Source organism: Drosophila rhopaloa, unplaced genomic scaffold (assembly GCF_018152115.1).
Source record: "Drosophila rhopaloa isolate 14029-0021.01 unplaced genomic scaffold, ASM1815211v1 contig_178, whole genome shotgun sequence".
Taxonomy (NCBI): Eukaryota; Metazoa; Arthropoda; class Insecta; order Diptera; family Drosophilidae; genus Drosophila; species Drosophila rhopaloa.
In genome coordinates this window covers 2158947-2181341 of record NW_025335059.1, presented here as the reverse complement: position 1 = coordinate 2181341, position 22395 = coordinate 2158947, and the positions used below count along the sequence as shown (strand labels likewise).

The window sequence follows — 22395 nt, the reverse complement described above, 5'->3', positions numbered from 1 at the left end:
AATAAAGGCCATTCATGCAAGAGGCTCAGCGGCAGACAGAACCGCAAATGTGGGAAAGTTGCCACATGAAGAGGGTTAAATTATGGGCGAAATGTTGGAGTGGGGCTAACCACATGCCGATCATGGGGCGTGCAAAATCAATTTTAAAGCGTATTTAATAAAAGCGCATTTATGCGATTTTTGCGGCAATTAAGTGAAGCAAATTGCAGCCAACGAGCTGATGTTGCTTGCCATCCATCCGACTCTGCTTCTCTGAAATTGCTGATTTTGCCCGTCCATTTAACCCATTATGCGCTGCTTAAGGTCGAAGAAATCCAATGAATGAGTAACCATTTACTCAGACCAGTGTTTTAATTTGGGTTTCGTCTGTGATAAAAACTTTAAAACAATCTTAAATATTTCTTTGAAGTCCAACTGTATATTGGATATTGATTTTTGAGCTTATTGTTATTTATAAATGAAACCCTATGAAAATATTAAAAAATAATATTGCTAAATGGGTTTTTTATATTTTTTATAAAATTGTGAATAGTTTTGTGAGGCCCTACACTTATATTATTAGAGATACATAACTGATATAATTTAAGCAAGGTTAATTAGTAGGTTTGAGGATCTTTCTTTTGCTCTTTTGGCGTTCAGCGGGTTAAAAACTGTCGCAGTAATTAAGCTGATGTGAAAATCTTTGACTTGGTGCGAACACAACGAGCGGGCAATTAAATGTCGCACCCGCGGGCAACAGGAAGGCCGGTGGCTTAATGTCACTGCACCGCTGATGACATCACTTCAGCGCTGCACCACGGCACCACTGCACCACCGTGTGGATCAATGTCATCGACTGCAGCGACAGATTTATGACAATCCGAGGGACTTTCGCCCATCTGGGTCTCATGCTCACCTGACAGCTGATGGCACGTTGGAGCCCCGAAACTTTGAAATCAACATTTCAATTTGTTGGCGGCTGCCGCCCTGGCAATTTGGTGTGAAAAACTTGTAGCTATTTTTAAGTCATCAGCAGCAACAGAAACACACAGCAGCAGCAGCAGCAACAACTGGAGTTGCCGGCAACTTTTATTGCCCATGTGCTGTGCATGTCTTCGTGCCAATTGCGTCATGCCAGGCGAAATGTGTCAAGTGAGCGGTGACTGATGTGGCGAGTAACAAGGAGTAGTTGCACACTGTGCGAAATAAACTACTAATATGTTGAACAAACTTCCCAAAATTCACACTCTGAAAGCAGTAAACTTTATTTAACATTTTTACAATGTTTACACTAATACTTTTATTTAAATTAACGTAAGAAAATAACTTCTTATTTTTCTTTTTAAACCAGAACATGTCAAACATGAACAGTTAATATTAGCTATAAATTTCTGCAAATCGGTTTCCATACAATTTCACTTAGAGTGATGCCTTTGTTTTGAGATTAAAGTAAAGGGATTAGAATTGGATTAAAATGTGCCACGAAATCAATTAATACAGCCAAGAGAATTAGTACAAGCGAAATAATTCCTTTTAGCTAATACCATTCGTAATTAGTTCCTTTACATAATATATTAACATATAAATACTATAAACAAGAGTTGGTTATTAAGCTTAAAAAAAAAAATGCAATACCCAGAAAGAAAAACGATTACAAAAACTTGATAGCAGCTTAAATATCGTGATACAGATATCGGAAATACAGCCAAGGGAATTAATACACACGAATTAATTCCTTTATACATTAATATTACCTACTATAAACAAGAGTTGGTTATTCAGCTCTCATAAAAAAAGTTCAATATTCAGAAAAAACTGGTAGCAATTTAAATCTCGTCATATTTCGCATTAAAGAATTAATTTCTTTAGTGCACCGGTAGAGGAGCGTATTATCCTCTTTTTTCCCGTCCCCCATTTAAGATGTGTTGCATGCGAGAAGAGTGCATAAAAATGTTCCATTCAAGCACTGAAATTAAAAGTAACGAGAGGAGTGAAAAAAGTACAGGCACTCGAAATGGCGTTGGCTTTATTCCGGCAATTGTCTGAGACAGTTAACCCCACACAGGCGCACGGGAATATATGTATGGCGAGTACATAGCAGACTCTTGAGCCGCTGTCATTGTCAATGTCTCCAGACAAATGCGCCTGAGATGCCTGAAATGGCATAACAAGCGAGTGAGTTTGAGTGCCCAGCCCATCTCATTCCATTCCATACCAAAAAAGGCGGTAAATGGGGGGCAATAATTTTGCTGGAAGTTGGCTGGCTGGGCTGCTATTCTCCCACGCAAATTCACTGCACGCGCAATGCTAATCTGCTTTTAATTAAAGCCAACTCGCAATGGCGAAAAGTCTAAGAGGCTTCCTGCCTTCAGTTAGCTAATTGTCTTTTGTCATTTGTCTTTTTGGCCAAAATATGCCAGCGACAAGCGACAGTTACAGTTACACATATGTGGAAATTAGCTCGGTCCAAATGCCATTTACAATACAAATGTTTTTTTGGCCTTACAGTGACTGTTTTGTTTTCGGTTGCAGAGGTTAAGTCCAATAACTAAATCAGATCTAATTAAAATGAAAAGCATGAAACACGATGACAAAAGGAAAAGCTGGGATTTAGGTGGAGGGAAAAAGTAACTTTTATTTGTGTTCCTTATTACCTTTTTTTGTGGTAGCCCACTGTTTTTATAAATTTAATACATTTATTTATTTCGTAATTTCATTTTACAGTCATTTTTGCATAAAATGGTGTCCTTGGTTAAATTTTATTTTATGTTTTACGTAATCTTATTTATAATGAAGTATTTTTGCCATTTCTTTGTCATTATTCAATAATAAAAAAACTATTTTTTAGTCCTTAATCCTTTGTAATAGACACACTTTTAAATATATATTTTTGCCAACTATTTTTTTTTGTGTTTATCGAAATGGTTTTAATTTAATAATAACTAAATTAAACCTAAATATTAATTATTTCAATTAATTGAACTGTCAAAGGCAGAAATTAGAAAAAACAAATTAGAAAAGCTGTCCACAATTATGCCATTGGTTTTGTTTTTAGATTTTAATCAGAAATAAATTGCAAAAACCCATCTTCCTGTCCTTTGTTTGTTATCACACTGATAAATGGAAAAGCATTAGGCAAAATCAATCAAAACGTAAAAATTTGTATGTAAAAAAGCCAAGACCGCCGAAAGCATATAAAACATGTCAAACACAATTAATTATAAAATTCATAAAACAAAGGCGCAGGCATAAAAAAACAAAGGAGGCCATAAAAGCGTCAGAGAGGGAAAAATGCATGAAAAATGCGACAGACAAAATTATCATTCATAATAATTTGTACAAACAAACAGGGAAAAGCTGAGGGGGAAATGGGGAAAACTGAAATGTTTGCAACTGTAGCCTAGGTAAACAAAAGAACTGGGGGAGGACGATGGGGCAATAGAATGTTTCACGCCGAGGCAACAATTACAAAAAATGATGTTTTATTTAAAATACCAGACAGCAAACAGAAGAGGGGGGTTTTTGTGGAGGGGGCTTAGACAGCAGACAAGGAATAAAAATAACAATGCAACAGCAGTGATAATGTTGCCGGCAACACATGTTTACGGCAGCAGCCAGAACCGCAGATACAACAACAACGGCTGGCAGCAGACTTTAAATCCCTCCACCCCCCTCCAAAAAAATGTCAGACGCCTGTGCACACATTTTAATCAATAAACAAACGTGGAAATATGACAAACAAATTAATAAAATGCAGCAAACGGCGGCCCAGACAATGACAAAATATTATAAATGAATCGGAGAGCTCTTCAGGACAGCATAGGTAAATAAGGGAAGAGCGGGAGAAAATGCCGGGGAAAATGCAGGGAAAAATGCAGTGGAAAAGTCGGGGGGAAAGGTCTATATATAGAGACCCGACAACCATCCTTTTCCCACTCATCTGTCGACTAATTGTGACAATTCGGTCTCACACAAATGGCATAATAAATGTTGAGCAGAGGAAATGATGTGTGAAGTGCAGGCCTTTATCCCCCTTAACCCACCACTCCTCTTAACCCTCTACTTCCCATCCCCATCCAGCAATCGATGACCAGGCGGAAGTGATTTTTGGTTTCAGCGCACGATTTTCTGTCAGATGGAAATGCATGGAACAATGCTGATGCTGCCCCAGCAATTAGCCAAACTTTGCATACACTGGGGGAAAAGCATCATAATAACCGTAACTATTGTTTAATAAATGCATTTCTTTAAGAGAAATTGTTGTTTTTTGGATTAACGAGTACAAAATGATCAAAAAATGTAACTTTTATATATGTAAGTTATTATATTACAAGCGAATTTTATTAATTAAATTTACTTAATAAGTCTACTTTGTCTTCCATTTTAATACCATACTATTTTCAATGCTATTACCATTTTAAACAACATAGTATAACTTATGCTACTGTATAATTCGTTTATTTTATTTATTCTGTAATTAATAACTTTACTTACTGACCTTACATAAAGGGTTTAAGATCTAAATTTCCATATAGAGATAACTGCTGTTTAGAAACAAAAAAAAGCTTAGTTTACAGCAAAATATGATATTTCAGTTCAATATAATTTATGAGAGATAAACACGTATACTTTGATTTGATGACATATTTCTGTAAGTGCGACTAGAGCCAATCGCCCTTCTTTGTTTAGGAACAATGCACAAACAGGAAGCGGAGAGAAGCAGAACTCTTTTTTTAGGGGCTTACTCATAGTTTGAAGGACTGGCGGCAAATGTGCGGTTTCCTGCATTGAAGCGCATAATTGAGCACTGGGGGAAAGTCGTAAATAATGCAAAACCCGATTGCTGGCGGTCGACGAAATAACCAAATCCAAATTGGATGCCCATGCCTTCGAGTGGACAGCCTGCTAATTAGTCCCCGGGTCGCATTTTTGTGCCCCCGAGCGATTTGACAAAGGTCATTGGGCATGGGGCACCGATACATCCTATCTCGGGTCCCCGAACGCATAAATCAATCCCGCAAACGGTCGCGGCACGTGACGATTGCTGGAATTTTTATTTGGAACTTTGTATACTTTACGAGAGAGCAATTAAATTAATATTTCAGCCTGCGTCAACAACTAATTGAGGCATTTTCTGCCTTCTTTTTCCACTATATTTGCAGGGCGTAGTTTTGGAGCAGCATATGAAGTAATTAGGAGCAGCACTAAAATCGTCCATAAACGTCAAAAGACAAACATTTTCGCGGAAGAACAACTGCAAGACACTGCCATCGACATTTTCCAGGCAACATGTTGCCGGTAGACAACACCACCGACAGCGGCAGCAGCAGCAGCGACAACAGCAACATCCACTGACAGCAGCAACACCAACAGACAGCAGCAACATTCAAGCAGTCAGTCGCAATTCTGACGATTGCGTGACGCGTTCGCTTGGCGGCAATGAAAGAGATAAGAAATCTGAAGTAGAACGAGAACGAGAACAAAACAGTGACAAGGCGAAAGTTTCAAGTGCAAAGTATAAATTAAAAATACACAAACAAAAAATCAAAATAGGTTAAAAGTGCGTGCCAACTCTGAGAAATATTTTGAAAATAAATTAGAATACATTACCAAAGAACTCCGGACATAAGGAAATTTAAGGAATATAAATTAGCATAGTTTAGCAAGGATTTGCCAAGACAAGCAGACACTCGTTTCGCACTTAATTAGTGTCTAGAAGCGTTGACAATGTGGCAGACACTATCAACTTTTAGCACATCACTCAGAGCAACAGCAACAGCAGAAAGACCAGAAACTTGCAACTGCAAGTGCAACTTGGAAAACGCGGAAATGCAAAGTCACATGTTGCCATCAGCAGACACCGCGACACCAGCAATGCGTAGGTGTTGCTGTCGCACAAAACTCACCCGCAGCAACAGCAACAACAGCAGCAACAATAGTTGCAACTACGGCAGCAACATCCTGCAATGGCTATTGCTGCTGTGCCTTTTCTGTGGTAAGTAGATGCGGGCAAATGAGCCATGGTCGAGTGCAGTAAGTGACTTTTAACAAAACGCGCTTAAATCTCTGATTTAGTGAGCCACGCCCCGGGGGCAAAACTCGCACAAAAAAACCGGGGATAAAGTGGAAAAGACAAACCGCCAAACCAAAGTGATATAGAGATGTGCTGGGTGAAAAAAACTGCTGCAGTTTTAGCCCTTGAATAAGATATACAGGGGGAGAGTCGGAAAAAAAATAAATAAAAACGCTCAACACAAATCAAGATGAATTTCCGTGCATTTTTGTGCAGATTTTTGTACAGCTTTAGCCAAAAAAAAAATAAAACAGAGAAACATACATGGGCAGCCAAAAAAAAAGAGAAGAAGAACGAACACACAACTCTTGGTTTTTAGTTCTTTTTTTCGCTACAACAGCCACAGCAGCAAAAAATGGCTAAACAGCAAAGAAAAACATTTGAAAATGGCGCCAAGAAATGGAAGAAGATTAAATGGCAACCGAGGGGGGGGGGGATGTTGGGTGGTACGTCAGCGCAATATAAATTGACTCGTGTTTTTCATTTAAACGTTTTCGCCCCCGTCCCATTCGCTTTTTGCTGCCTTCAATAATTCGACTGCAGCAGCTGCAGTTGCTGCCACTTAAACCTGAAATTAACTTTGGCCCAGGAAAGTATGCAGCGAAGAAACATGGCAAATCGGACTACGTGAGCCGGTCATACACGTATGTGCTGCACTGTATACAGTCCGCACTTGTGGCTGTACTCTTTTTTGTGTCCAGCTTTTCTATCCATCCTGTACGGCTTGATTATTTCGTTTGGAATTGATGCTGCCATCAATTATAGAAAACCACAAAGAGAAGCCAGACAGCAGGATGGGAAAAATGAATTCGGTTAGCAAGGCACCAGACTCAGATGCGAGTGCAGTGAGCGAAAACTATGCTAATTGGAATCAGGGATAAGTTTTTAAGCCCTGAAAAGTCTGTATAATAGAACAAAATATTGAAAATATTGAAATCATAAACGGGTTTAAATATAACAATCATTTAGCTTGGCTCATCAGTGAGTTTTTTTTTGCCAGAAACTCGATATTGATTAATTATAATTTCAGAATGTAGCTTCTCCAATTACCGAATTACTCGGAGTACAATTTCACTGGCAAGTCGCGTTTTCATTTTCCTGCTCAGTGTGGGACAAGAGTAATAGGAAAGCCGGAGTGCAATTGAGTTTCCATTGCCGCTGGCTGATTGGCTGGTCGGATGGCTTTAAAGCCATCGCTTTGTAATCGATGGCCCCGCAAAAGCGCTAGCCAATGCTAAAATAAACCGAAATCAATTTGGTTAAGCCCCGGCCGGGTGGCAAACCGACCACCCACTTAACTAATCAGGATAAATAAATATTTATAATTAATTTAAAATATAAACAGCAGAGCGCCCGGGCAGCGCAATTAATTTTGGCTTGTTTGGTGGCAAGGAATGGAAAACGCAGAGCGTAGAACGGAAAGCGGAAAACTTTCATTTTGATAACAAAGCAAACAGGCAAAGAGCTCATCGCCCAAGATTCGGGCATATGAATAAATGACTGAATGCATGAATAAGCAATCAACAATAATGGCCCCGAGATGCGAAATCGGGGGTTTAAGGAGTGGATGGTGTTGGTGAGTGGATGGAAGATGGGGATTTTATGAAAATATATGCACAACGCGGAGGCCAGGCTTCCAGGCATCCAACATCCAACTGGCCATGGTCAAGTGCCCGGAGGTGCGAACGGGATGCCCAGCTAATGAGCCAAGTCATCAGGTGTCGAGCACACGGCAGGATGGGTGGTTAAAGGTAGCCCAAAGTGGGTGGTGGAAAATGAAAGCAAATGGAAAATGCGTGAGCCCGCGCGTGCTTAATGAACTGCAATCAATGGGCAGTGCCAGTCGATAAGAAACCTGAAAGGCGTCCGATTGTGCGTGCAACACGGTGTTGACCACAAATGCACACACTCGAAGAAACTGGACCTAAGAAAAAATGGGAACTACAAATAAAATAGCATTTCTAAAACATAAACTAAGTCTTAAAAAGTTAAACAAGCAAATAACAATTTTACAACGTTTTTTCTTTCGATCAAAAATATTTCTTTAAAGTTCATCGTTTTACAAATTTTTGATTAAAATCATTTGAGTTCGAAGAATTTCAAAAACATGAATGCAATATAAAATATAAAGCCCTTTTCAATTTTGCTATGTGTTTATCAGACAAATTGATAGCTAGTGATTTACAGAGCTCCTTGTTCAGATGGCCGCATTAATTACGCACATTTTGTGGAAATTTATTTAAACCAAAAAACTCAAAATGGGCATGCTCATGGAAAATGGGAGTAAAAGCGAGGACATCGGTCACACCCTTCTGATTGTGTGGATCGGGTGTGGGCGTGAAATTGCTTTCAACATTTAATTACAAAAGGTTCGTGCGGTGGTTTATTTTTGGCTCATCAACCGTACTTTCAGCCACCCGATTTCCCACCACTATTCGCTGCAATTTGTTATCAAAACCCAAACACGCACCTCACCTGCGGAATCGTTGTCTTTGTTTGCCTGGCCGTGTGTGTCTGAGGTTTCGGGATAAATTAAAGGGATTAGCCTGAGAGGAAGCTACATGTGTGTTCCAAACAATTAGCCACAAAATCAATTTAACACAAAACAGCCGGAGTAATCAACGCCACGAGCTCGAGACAAAGCGAATCATTCCAATTGGTTAGAACCATCGAAGTCTCTTAAGGTGCTTATATTAAATTAAACTTCACATGTGTGAACAAAATAATAAACCACAAAGGGAGGAGAACAACTATTGTACTGCAAATACATTGTCAGCATTATTGGTAGCTGTATGAAGACTATTTCTCCGTTTTTTGTGCGCCAACTGTGTGATATAAAATATAATTGAATTGATATGACATGAGGCATTTGGAGTGGCATCCAACCGGGCCAAACAACAATAGCCAGCTCCATGGCATACATTTATTTTTATGTTTATTTGTCGCATGCAAATACGAAGCTCAAAAGTCGGTTATGAAGCCTCTTGATACGTAAAGTATAAACAAGACGTGAAGCCGAAACTTATAACTCATGTTCTTTGGCAATCATATTGACAGAAAAAAGTAATTTAATCTGTTGTTCCTTGATCAAACACAAAAACTATATATTTGGCGAACATAATTAATAATTTTCTGATTCAGATTACAAAATGTTTTATTTGCTTTGAAGGTAAGCAAAATAGTTAAACAACAGTATATCAAAAATATAATTAATATCCATAGGAATAATATTTCGTTCTCTTTAATGCAGCATAATACTGTTATTAAAGGCATATATGTATTCCTTCAAACAAAACTCAAACAAAACCCCTTGTCAGTTATAATTATCTGTTTAACAAAAATATAATGTTGACCAGACTGTCGGCAATATGATTTATAATTAATCACAATCCGAGCATTTCTAAACAGTCGACTCTTCCCGCAAATATAATTTGTCATAACGAGTTTGAGTGCATTAAAATCCTCTAAAAACATTCTGACTCAGTGCTGGCTATAGGAATTAGCAATAAATGTTGGCCAAAATGTTAGTTGAATGCCAAGTTTTCATAACGCATAAAAACTATAAAAACTTTTCAACATTTCAATTCATAATTCAACACATAATTATATCATGCCGGCTTTGTCTATCTCCACTCGACCACCATGGTCCCCTCTCTTTCTCGTACTATAGCCCCATCTCTTTTTCTCGTTTTCTGGCTGTGGCCCAGCGAAATATGTCACAAACTTTTCAAAACTGTAACAGCGCCAATTTGTCTAAAAAAAACGTTGACCGTAGACCACTCACAATCCCCTAAAACATTTGCCCACCCACTTCAAATGTAATTTCAACTCAAATTTCGCTGTGTAAAATTTATGCAAATATTTCTATGCTCTCTCCCTGTCTAATATATTCTGTTGTAGTTGCTTATGCATTATGCTAAATAATTGCGAGCATTTTTTTTCTCGTGGCGAAAGTTATACAAAATTGCTGGTCCTTTTTAGTATATTGTGCAACTGAAATATTGCGTTAATTAGCACGAAACGCCACAGTATACATATGCATACATATACATAAATGGCCCAAAGGCGCCTATATCTGTTTGATCCTGTTTGTGTGTGTGCAACCGCGCAATTTATATTTTTGTTAATTTTGTTCATTTTTGGCCACGCGTAATTACATGAAGAATTCATGTGTAAAATTTTGTTATTGTGTTTGGCGTCGTAAATTGTTTAACTTTAAAACATTTATTGGATGTTGGCCGACTCATCCGAAAAACAATTTTCACTGGCACAAAGGAAGAGTGGAAAGTTTTGTGGGGCTGTTTTTTGGGGTGCAAAGCAAATGACAGCGGAGCTAAGAAAACGCAAGTTGATTTCTAACATCAAAAATTTAAAAGGCAAACTGGAGTCTTTGAAAATAAGAAAGTTTATTCACTCGACAAAGAAAATCACAAGTCGCTATTTGATGTCCTGGAAAACTTGTGGAAAAGCGGTCTGTGCTCCGGACAATTAAATTATTTTTGGTATATCTCGGCGTCTTATCGTTCTCTTTTTCTTCTGCTGGTCTATATGACAATAAAAATAGTACCCATAAATTATCACAAGGGAGTTCATCACATGTACTTGCACTTTCCCCCTGTCTTCACCGGTTTTTATTCTCTTCGTCTGCAAAAAGTTCGTCTGGCTTTAGTTTACCAACAGCTGGTTCCGTCCCCCACTCGGCTCTTTAGTCCTGCCCTGTGTCGGGGGCCAAAGGACCCCTTCTAAAACCAAGCCCCTTGCTTTTACCGCGCTCATTTGTAACTAAATCTGGGCGAGCTCAGCTCGGTGGCGTGGTAGAAAGTTTATGAGAGTGCGCGTTTTTCTACATATGCCATGGGCGTAGTCATAAAGATGTCAGAAGGGAGTAGACTGAAGTTTTTAATTAATTCTTAATTGACAAGAAAAATTAATTTTTAAGAAATATACTTAAAAATTTAGAGAACAGTGATTTTCCTGTACTAAAGCAATACAATTGTTAACTGCTGAAATAAAAGTAAAATTGGTTATAAAGTTAAGAAAATGTCCGTTATATGTTACTTATCACAAAACATATTCTGAATAAATTTAAAAAAAAACATGAAGTTTCATGCCCTTTATTTTTTCGTTGAATACGTTTTTATCCTTTCAAAAGGACACCCCTGACATCCACACATGCATACTTGGGTAAATATATGAGTGTTTGTGCAACTGCATATTGTCATAATGGTGAATGCATGATATATTGAATTTTGCAGTCAATAAACGTTTTATGATCACAGCTGCACATATTTCACAATTTTCCTCTCGTTTTTCCGCACATTTTTTGCCTCTTTTGTCATGGCAAAGTTGCATAAAAGTGGGGGAGGAGATGGAGAGGAAGATAAACCCGTTGAGGGCAATCGAAAAATTTAAGGTCATTATGGGAGACATGCCGCGTTCTTTGGCTTTAAGTCGAGCTAAGCTGCTGCTGGCTGACTGGGCCCAAGTTAATACCGAATCCCTGGCAATCCATCTATGGGCCATAAAGTTCCTCCAGTTGCCAGACAAAATCACTGCTGACAAAAATTCATCATCAATGGCTCTGCCTCTGCCTTTCGCCATCGGCATCTGCCATATGCCACGTCCATGTGGAAATCTGCAACAGCCACTTCAACTGCAGGGGGGCCAACATAAAGCTAAGCCCGGCCTAATTTCCAAAGGCAAATGGCCGCAGGCTCAAAATCCAGAGCAGTGCGAAAAAAAATAGTAAACATAAAATGAAACGAAGACAACGCAACCCAGGAAGCTGTCGATGAAAATGAAGATGAAACAGCAGGCGCAGTAAAGTAAAAGCAACAAGCCTCAGTCAATCGGATATTGAGCCACGCCCAGGAGGCAGGACAAGTGGGCTTCAAGAGGCAGTGAGAGAAAAAGTCAACTAAGCCAGTTGGAAAATCTGGACGTAGCTTACAAAAAGATTCTCGACATTTTAACATTACAATTTTAGGTGTTAAGAAATTTAAGTGCAAAGGATTATCAAAATGATCTTAGAATAATTTATCCGGTATTTATATATGTGCAAAGATATATCTTTTAAATTTGAATTATGTTGGTACAATTTTACGACTACAGACAATTTCTCAATTTTTTAAGTCCATCAAAATTTTTAAAATGTATTTTAAGACTTCAGAGTTGTTACAGTGATATCTCATGGTGAAAGGCATTGATACCCTTGTTTTCAGTTTCGGAATATCGTTTTTCTGCAAGTGTATAGACATTGATTATGCTGCTATGCTATCACGATTTCTATTTGCAACCAAGCACAGGCGAAAAAATAGCAGTGCGAGAGCAAAGGAACCAGGAGGAGCATCAAAAAATGGCAGCAAAGAGGTTTACAACTTCTCGTAAGGCGGCTTAAACGATTTGCGAGTTTATGGAAAGCCAAACACACTCTCTACGCAAACACACACGTCGAAGTCATACGGCTGTGTCTGTCTGCGTGAGTGTGTGAGCATGTGTGGGTGTCGAGGATAAGCGACGGGGTCGGGCATATTGTAAAACAAATGGAAAATTGCTTTTTGATGTAGTCAGTCAACTTTGCCTTGCCGGCTGCCTGCTGCCATCATCGACAACGATGACGATGATGGGAATGGAGATGGAAAATGGGAAATGAGGAAATAGGAGTGAAAAAACAACAAGGCAGACAGCCATGACAATGAAGATCAGTTTTGCAGCTAAATGAGAAATAGCAGAAATCGCAACCTTTTACTGAGTTTTACTAATCCACAAGACATTTGATCACGAAAGAAAGGGTGAATACACAATACTAAAATTTATAGTTATCATTGCTGTCATCAACAAAATATTTAGTTTATTTTAATAACAAAGTATATTGAGAAAAACGATATATATGAATTATATCAAACGAAAATATGGAGTTTTATTTTAGCATAGCAAACTCTTGGCCAATAATTACGGGTAACTCAATGTGAAGTCACCAGCACTGACGAAGATACTGGTGATGGGTTCGTTGTTTGGCCTGGCAAGTTTTAAGGCTTTAAGCGCTGCACTTTCAGCGGCTGCAGTTCTTAATCCCATGGGGTTTATGTGCGAGAGCCAAGAAAAGGACCACGATGATGATGGAGATGACGGTGAGGGTGATGGCGATGGCACAGCCACTGTCGCCAGATTCAATATTGTTCCATGCTCCTGAACTTCCATGCAAATGCTTGTGTGTTGAGCATACCGAAGGCTTTTAAAATAACAAAGTGTGCCGTCAAATCTCCCCTTAAAATTGAGACGTATAGGGGATGCCTTCCTTAATACACTCAGAAAAGAATCCCAGTTTTGGTCTGTAGAAATAAAAACCCTATTCGACACATTCGAGAAAAAAAACAAGAAGTCTCCAATTTATGATCTTATATCCCTTTATCTTTATGTATTTTAATGTATCTAAGTCTGTTCTATAAAGTTGACTTCAGCGAATTCCTTAGAGAAATACCACAGATATTTTCAGTCAAATTTCTTTGGACGGTTTTTCGCCCAGTGCAGCTAAGCCTCAACCTTTATGACACCGCATCCATTTGACTAAGTCCCCCCCCCCACCTCTGTTTCAGATTTCGGACAGGCGGCGCTGCGTGACGTGAATCTGTTGGTGGAGCCGCCGGCAGTGCGAAGGGGTCAATCGGTGGCCCTGCGGTGCAACTACCAACTGGACGGGGCGCCCCTGTACTCCATTAAGTTCTACCGCGGCCAGATGGAATTCTACCGCTACACACCCGGGGAGTATCCGCACACCAAGGTCTTTCAGTTCCCCGGCATCAGAGTGGACGTAAGTTAAATCCTTTTTGGAGTTCGGGTTATTGTGTGATGGAATGGGTGTTTTTGAAATTTCCTCCGCAGGAGAACGGCTCTAACGCCACCATGGTGCTCATTCGCAACGTTAGCTTCGGCATTTCCGGAAAATACAGCTGCGAGGTCACGGCGGATGCACCGCTCTATTCCACCTCCACCGCTTACGCTTTGATGCAAGTTGTGGGTGAGTACGATTATCTGACTATCTGACTATCTGACGGGAACTCACGGCCATCTGACAATGACAAACAGATCCTGTCTCATTAGGCGCAGGCAAAGGCGTGGCTGGGATGCGACAGCTCAGCGAACAATGAGCAAAGATGCGCCCTTGTCGCTTCGCAGCCAGCAATTAAAAGTCCACAAAAGTCCTGAATAAAGACTTGTGCACTTAAGGAAAAAGTGATTTCAAAAAATTAAAATATATGCCACCAAGATTTTTTGAAATGTATTACAAATAGTTACGACTTTAATTGGATAATAGAACCTCCAATCAATTGTATATTTTTATTTGTCCTACCACAGAGTAAATTGCAAAACATTTCAGAGACTTAGAAATACATAGGGAATGTATATTCCTGATAAGCGTTAAATACGATTGCTTCTCTGTTAATGACAAGAATTAAAATGTTTTCCTATTTAATTTATAAAAAATAATATAATTTCTTTAATACAAAATATTGCTCTTCAAATCCCCAATAAACTAATAAAAAGGAAAAAAAAAAAGTTCATAAACAAAACCTGAAAAATATAGAATGGCTATTGCTAGAAATAACACATTTTAAAATCACAAATATTTTTAAAAGTGTTTTTATTGATTACTATATTTCTAGTGTAATTATGGGCAAACAGCATGTAAACAGCACTTGAGTACCTTGTTTATATCCCATTTTAAAATTTCAGAATTTCCGGAGAAGCGTCCACTACTTTTTACGGAACACACGCGATATGACCCCGGCGATGTTTTACGGGCCAACTGCAGCACTTTAGCTTCTCGTCCTCAAGCTGACCTTCGTTTTACCATTAACAATGTACCCGTAAGTAATAAGCAATTAAAGCCATTCAAATTGAAATGGTAGGGAAAAGACAAATTATTATCGTAAGGAACTTAAATAAAGTTGTATAATTTAATTTTACGTGTCAAGAGTCAAGAGATCTGATATCTGTACTTTTCAAGAACCTTTGGGCAAAACGCTTTACAATCGGCAATTAAAATGTCTTACATCACAGCCTGCATTGATTGTTAATTAATGTCGAAGAGTACCAAGACGTTTGAACCAAGTGCGTGAGGATTTGCCTAATTAAACAGCTTTGACTTGCCTAACGGCATCGTAAATCCTTTATAATGGCACCCACCACTCCTTTTTGGGAACATGTGTGGCCTTCGGTTAATCCAGAGCGTCGTGCCTCACAAAATTTGTTCTTTATTTATGAATATGGTGTAATTTAATCAGAACCAAGCGACTGAATTACAAAGGGTCTCATCTTACCTACTTAATTAAAAATTTAAGTCGAAACCCAAACAAGAAACCGCAGGGAGGCGACCGACCGCCTTACAAGCTACATAAAGTCAATAAAGCAAAAAGGGTTGAATGCTAGGCTTCTGATTTGATTCTGCGATTTCCTCTTTTTGTCATTTATCATACCAATATGGAGATGGGGCTCAGCAAACAATTCATGTGCATATATTCAAACAGATATGGTCATAATAAAGAAAACGCTTTAGAAACCCGCTATTATTTATTGAGAAAATCAGATAAAAACGTGATAGACTTTTAAAATATAAAATTATAACTGGAATATTACTGAATTTCGGAATTTAAAAATAATCATGTATTTATATCCTTAAATATTTTAAACAAGTTGCTATATTTTTAACCGCCACTGTTTATATACATATGTCCACGAGAGGAGCTAGAATCATTAGTCATTCGAGGGCGCTTCCATTTATGCATCAATTCTGCGAGTGCCGCTAATCAGTTGCATAAATCAACAAAGAAATGCTTCCGGCAATCGTTTTAAAGCAATGCCAGATCCCAATTCTTCGACCTAGCCCCAAAATCCTTTTTGTTTCCTTTTTGGCCGAAATGTTATTAATCATAGCCGAGACATAAAATAAATTACGTTCAACTTGTGGCAAAAACGAAATTGCCGGACGGGCCAGTGGACAAAATGGCCAAAGGACAAAGGACAATGGACAACGGTTTTTAAATGAATTTACGAGATGAACAAATTTTCAGTTGACACGCCCGCTGAACGAATTCAACTTTTCTACGATTTCCCAGGGTGCGGGCAAAAGGGACCAAAAAAAAAAGCCAAGAAGAAAACTTATTAAACGCTTCATAAATTTTTATATTATGTCTACCCACATCATCAGACATAACGTGTCCTCCTCTGTCCGTCTGCTTTGTTTCTCTCTTTTCTATTTTCTTGTGTGTGGGTGTGTCTTATCCTGTCGTTTTATATCTGTCGGCTGTAGTCTACTTTTTGGGGCTCTCGCACACACATGCTACCAGCGCTCACATGCAGGCCGTTTAACATTTTATCTAGACTTCCTCGCAGCCAACTAATGACAAAAGCCGAGACAAAAGTACGCCGCTGTGTTCGAGGATTGCGAATAGTAGGGCCTCGTCTACCCGTCTGTCACATAAAATCTTATATATACACAGGGGAAAATATTACAAATATCGGTCATTAATATTGGATTTTCCAAACCTTTTCATGTAATTGTTTTTCCATATACAAAAAAAATATTTTGTTAAACAAACCCAGGTTTTAAACCATTTTTAAAGGTTTTCAATTTTGGCAATCTGCTGAAAATGGTTGTTTTTATTTTAAGAATTTTGAGTTTCCATACTGTAATAATTTATTACAAGAATTTAATAGAGATATTAGTTTTTCGGAAATAGTCCACATTTCAAAGGATGTAATAATGCTTATATGGAATATTTAAAGAAATATTTTTCTCTGTGTATCATGTTTTTTTTTTGCCTGAGAAAACAACAAGGGGATAGCAAAAGTATAGCCTCCATTCCGCTGGCAATGGCCGTGCAATTTAGTTTCATATGCCTGAGCTGTAGATGCCTTTTTGATATTGAATTATGATCTGCCTGCTGGAGTTGTTCTCGCTCTTTAAATTAGATGGACGGCCAGGGATAATGCTCTGTCACACAAAACAACGCTATAAATAATTCCGAGCTGAAAGCATTGACCCAGCACGTGTTGAGTTCGAGATTAAAGCTTCATCCGATTCCCCACGACGATAGATATATATATATATGTTCTCACATGTGTGTGACCCACTGCGATAGGGGGTCGAAAAAAACTTTAACGACTCACATAATTTGTTAAAAAGTTTCTGTCATATTAATGGAAAAGTAGCTCAAAATGGTTTGGTTTTCTTTTTCTACCCGTGTTTTTTGTATGAGGGTGTTTCAGGGGAATTAGTTGAGATTAGGGCCAAAGTCTGACCATTAGACGTGCGGATTTGTGCGGCCATCGATTTTTGATAAATTATTTATTGAGCACAGAAAACTAAGGACATAATTAAAGCTTGGCTTAGCCATGATTAATGGTTGGCCCTGTCTCGTCGAAATCGATATAACCAAGACCTTAAGTGAGTGAAAATTTAAGGCACTTAATTGATGCGAAAATATTTGTTAAATTAGGATACAAAACTTATTTTTGGTACACAGAAAATGCAATTTCGCATTGCTTGTATGAACATCTAGAATACATTGTTGTTTTCCTCACAATTTGCATAATCCCAGCTAGGCAGAAATTATCAAGACGATATTAATTGCCAGGCCATCAAAATAGAGTTGGCCAGATAGCAACCCAAAACACAAACGCAAACAAACTTTGTTGTTTGAAAACAATTTGCTGGGCCGAAAATGTTTAGGCCAGCAAATGCCAAATGCTCATTTAATTGCCCCGAGGTTGAAGGTTGAGGGTTCCCGATGCCATAAAGGTAAATCACAAGAAATATGAGGGTATTTTCACTTTCGGGTCGCTGCCTCAGCCACATGCTTAATTAAAGCGCTTGGCTTCTTAAGAGTGTCTCGTAAATTACGCGGCATTAAATCGGCAGAGCGAGATAGGACCTGGCACCAGAAAGAGACAGAAGCGGGCAAAAGAAAAGGGATAGAAAGTGGCAAAGAAAGAGAAAGGGAGTGAGGCAGGGCAAACTGAAAATGACTTTTTATGTCGCTGCGTCTGGGCTTTTGCCTCTGCCAGCATAAAAATAAAAATAAAATTCAAATAAAATAAAAAGGATAAGCCAAAAAACGCACAAAACCCAAAACAAAATGGGGGAGTGTGTATGTGTGGGTGAGATGATGTTCGCAAAAAGGGTTAAAAGGCGACCAACAACAAAAGGCGGGCGCTCGGCAATAAAGCGCTTTTGCTTTTAATGTTGTGGGTGAGTGGTGGGGAAATGAAGGTGAAGAGATCCTTAAAAGCGCCTGCACGGAAAAAATAGCTTTTATCATCACTAACAAGTTAGTTCCATAATTATTTAACAAATCGTGAAAGAAAGTTCAATTAAAATCTGTAACCTAAATATTCAAATAAAAAATGTAATAGAGGGCATTTGAGTATTTGTAGAAATCCAGGGGTTTGCTATAACAAAGAATATGATTTTTTGTAACTTTTAGTTTTTAAAATAATTCAACACATTTCATTTTTCTGAGTGCACCCCTTAAGCTGACCCAAATTCCGGCGAAACCCGTTATATCTTACACCTTTTTGTCTTGGAGGGGACCAAAATACATGCATAAGTAAATGGCGCTCAAATGAGTTTGTAAGTGGAAATGAAATGCATATTTATTGTATTTAAATTGCCAGCGAGTTTTCCGGCGCATCTTTTTCCCCGGCTAAGCTCAGGTTGTCATGTGATCTTTTTGCGGGTTAGCAGGGAACTTGTGGGGAAAGGGGGATGAATCAGCAACAGGACATGCAGCAGAGCGGAAATGGCAGCACGAGCGTTTTCAAAATGGCGCCTGCGCCATTTGCGACTAAAAGCATTGCACGGCAGTTTAGAGTTTTCTTTTCGCGCCAAAAGGAAATTGTGTGCGAAGCAAAAGGAGAAATCAGGCAAATGAAGCGGAAAGCTCGCACAGGAGTGCCGCATATGCATACAAAAAGAAAATAAAAAAATATATATATACAAATGTGCATAAAATATACACATCAGCAGTCGAGCTTAGGCGCTGCTGTTGGTGTCATGGCGGAAATGAAATTTTCAGCGCTCCTCAAAAGGCATCAAATAAACAGTTTTCAACGGCAAACAGCCTTCAGATGGACGGACACACTCGCATACACTCGAACAAAATGCCGGACACTTGGCAAGGGGCGAAAAAACCAACCAGGCGGATGAGTGAATAAGTGTCTCTTGATGTTTCTGTTGTTGCCATAGTTGTGTGTAACATTGAAAACTCGTTTTTAAATGGCAATGCCAGCAGCAACAACAATCGCAATGCCAACAAGAACAACATCGACAACAACATGGCCAACAACTCGCCACAAACAACAACAAAATATGACATGGCCATGTCCGTTCGCTTCGTTCGCATTCAGCGTCCGTTTCCTTGCCTCGCAGCTTCCACAGCATTTTCCAGTTGCCAGGCCAAAAGCTCAGCACACTTCTCTGCTGCAGTGAAAGAAAATTCTTCTCAAAAAATACCCTGATAACTTCATCCACATCTGATATTATGCAGCAAAAAAAACATTTTATCACAAAAAAAAAACCGTGTAGCCAACATATACACCTACATTTTTATTTATCAATATTTTATTTCCAATTGGAATGTAACGATTGATAAATATTACCTTGAAAATACCAAAGACGTGAATTAATTTTCATAAAATAATTAAAAATATTAAATAAATTTAATTTATTTTGAATACTTTTAAACTTATTATAAAAAAGATGTCTTGGAAATATATTGCATAACAAATGAGCCCAGATCATGGAGTTTGGGAAAAATCTAACACAAATTTCAAAATGAATAACCCAAAAAAAAGGAAATTAGATTATATCTTAATTTAAAAAATTGAGTTCAGTTTGTTTAGAAGAGAATTTCAACAAAATTCTTGAAAAAACAAATTAACTTTTCTCAGTGCATTGGTCAAAGGTTTGGTCACTGGCAAGCAGCCATGGCCGCAAGTGCAACATGCTTGTAATATCCCCACACACATACATACAGAGACAGAAAAGGGGGTGAGCTGTAGAAACAGACAGACGACAAATTGCCATTCATATGCAGTTGCACAGAACTCGATGGGAAACTCTAGCACTTTTTTCTCCTTTTTCCCCTTTGCTGCTGTTATTTCCCCTTTCTGCCTACATACTGGAACATTATTTTCCGACTTAAAAAAGGAGTATGGGCTTAAGCGGAAGAGAAAATCAGTTCCAACTGCAATTGCAGCTGGATGTATGCCATGAATAATTTAAAGCATATTTTTGCTCATGTAGCCCCACTCGATTAGTATTCAAAATGACAAAATAACAAAACAATAATGTGGTTGAAATAGGAGATTGAATAAATGGACTAGTATACGATCAGATTAGATGCTTTTATATTTTCTGTTAGTCTGTTCTGTCCTCTAATGTATATTATTTTTGCAAAAGTTGTCAAAAATAAGAAATTCTGTGTATTCCGATTGATTGGGAATTTAATAACAAATTCAATTAACGCATTCCAACTTTGAAACAATTATTTTTTAAGGTTTTGATAAAAAAAAAACCCGAAACAATTAATGTTTCTTTAAAATGTAGAACCTTAAAAAGTTTATATTCCTTAAAAAGTATCTAAGTTAATATAATGAAGGCTTAGTTTTTTTTTTTTAACTTTAACCTTGTTAGCGCCTGCTATAATTTAAAATTCTACTACCGACAGGTCAGCACAGAGGAAACGCAGTACATTCAAACGGTTGAGAACCTGATTGCATCCCGGCTCAGCCTGAAACTGCAGCTGCAGGCGATTCACTTTGTGGGCGGCCTCAGTAGCCATGGAAATGGTAATGGTAATGGCAATGGAAATGGCAACGGGAATGGGCTCACCAACGCATTGCACCTGGGCGGCGGAGGAGGCGGAGCTGGGGGACTCATCCTGCGATGTACGGCGCAAATTGGCGATCTCTATCAGGAGTACAAGGAAATCGAGCTGGGCATACCGCAAAGGGATCCGGTGCCGGCCAGAGGTAAGCCACAAAAGCATAACTGCCGACAGCGACAAAGCACTGAAAGGAAAACCACCCCTGAAATAGTCATTCTGATTTTAAATAGCTTTTTATTAAATTCGAATTCACGGAAGTTTTACTTTTCATTTTAGAAATTAAATTTAAATCCTCTTTTAAATTACACTGAAGTACATTTGATTTAATAGATTCCTTATACGAAGATGCACAGGTTTAAAATCAAGTGAAATGGCTTAAAATTGCAATATTCATCGATTCCCAAATGTACCCAATTAATTAATATGAAATCCTAGCAGATTTTCAACTTTTCTTTTTGCTTTCACTGTAAAAACACATCCCATTGGCTTTTGCAGTGACGCTGTCATCGGGAACCGGAATCAGTGGCTTCTTGGAGACCTATTTTGGCACATCTTCGGCCCACAGCAATTGGCGGGGGGCGGCTGGGGGCGTGGCGATTCCGCTGGCCAGCATGTTAACCCTACTAATTACTGGTAGCTAAATCAGGAGGTCAGTCGGCTGGAATACATGGACATTGGATGGCGAGTGTGTACGGGCTTATCGAACAGCGATGGAAATTAGGCATCCTTCGGCCGTAAACTGCATTATTTATCTATCTCGAATGCAATTTAAATTATGCACACACACACAAACAGGAGTTGTTCATGTGATTCCCGTTAAGCCCACACATGCACACTTAAACCCTATGTAACTGTAAATATTTGCTTTAATGATGTGAACGGATACACGTAAATGAACTCGCACTCACATCCACACGCTCACATACACACAAAAACGCGACTAATTGTTAATTAATGGATTATTTAATGATGCATAAAATATTGGATAAAATATTAATGTTTCATTTGCATTTAGCTTCAACCCAAGCGAATATCAACTTAATGTTTAAGTGGACTAAAAATTGTAAATCGTTGAAACGATTGAAAAAAAAATACACAAAAAAACATAAACAACTGAAATGCCAATGTCAAGAAAAACCAAAAAGAACATTCAAACCCAAATAAACAAGCAGTAATAATCAACTTTATGGATATTTTTATTCGTGTGGGATTTTCTGGGTAATTATGGTTCCTTTATTAAAAGGAATTTTATTTAATTTGGAGTTCAAGAAATGTATCCATTTAATAAATTGCAATAGAACATTGATTCTAAGCTAAAAGAAAATAATTAAATAGAAAAAAAACGTTGCCCCACATATTTTCTGATCACTATGAAATGTGTGCATAATTCTTTCTTAGATTTTCTCATCGATTTCTAGACACTCGTTTGCCGCACCTCCAGCGAATCTGCATTAA

At 38.4% G+C, this 22395-nt stretch overlaps 1 protein-coding gene across 1 annotated transcript in view; it reads left to right on the top strand.

Moving 5' to 3' along the window:
- The window catches only part of LOC108037393, a 36113-nt gene extending 13991 nt beyond the window's left edge, over window positions 1-22122 (top strand). Inside the window, exons 2-7 of the mRNA XM_044458905.1 lie at window positions 5142-5974; window positions 13648-13862; window positions 13934-14069; window positions 14786-14919; window positions 20782-21085; window positions 21436-22122. Of these exons, the coding sequence (XP_044314840.1) occupies window positions 5707-5974; window positions 13648-13862; window positions 13934-14069; window positions 14786-14919; window positions 20782-21085; window positions 21436-21581 (1203 nt within the window). The 5' untranslated portion in view covers window positions 5142-5706 and the 3' untranslated portion in view covers window positions 21582-22122. The remainder of the gene's footprint in view (window positions 1-5141; window positions 5975-13647; window positions 13863-13933; window positions 14070-14785; window positions 14920-20781; window positions 21086-21435) is intronic.
- Window positions 22123-22395: the final 273 nt, after the last annotated feature.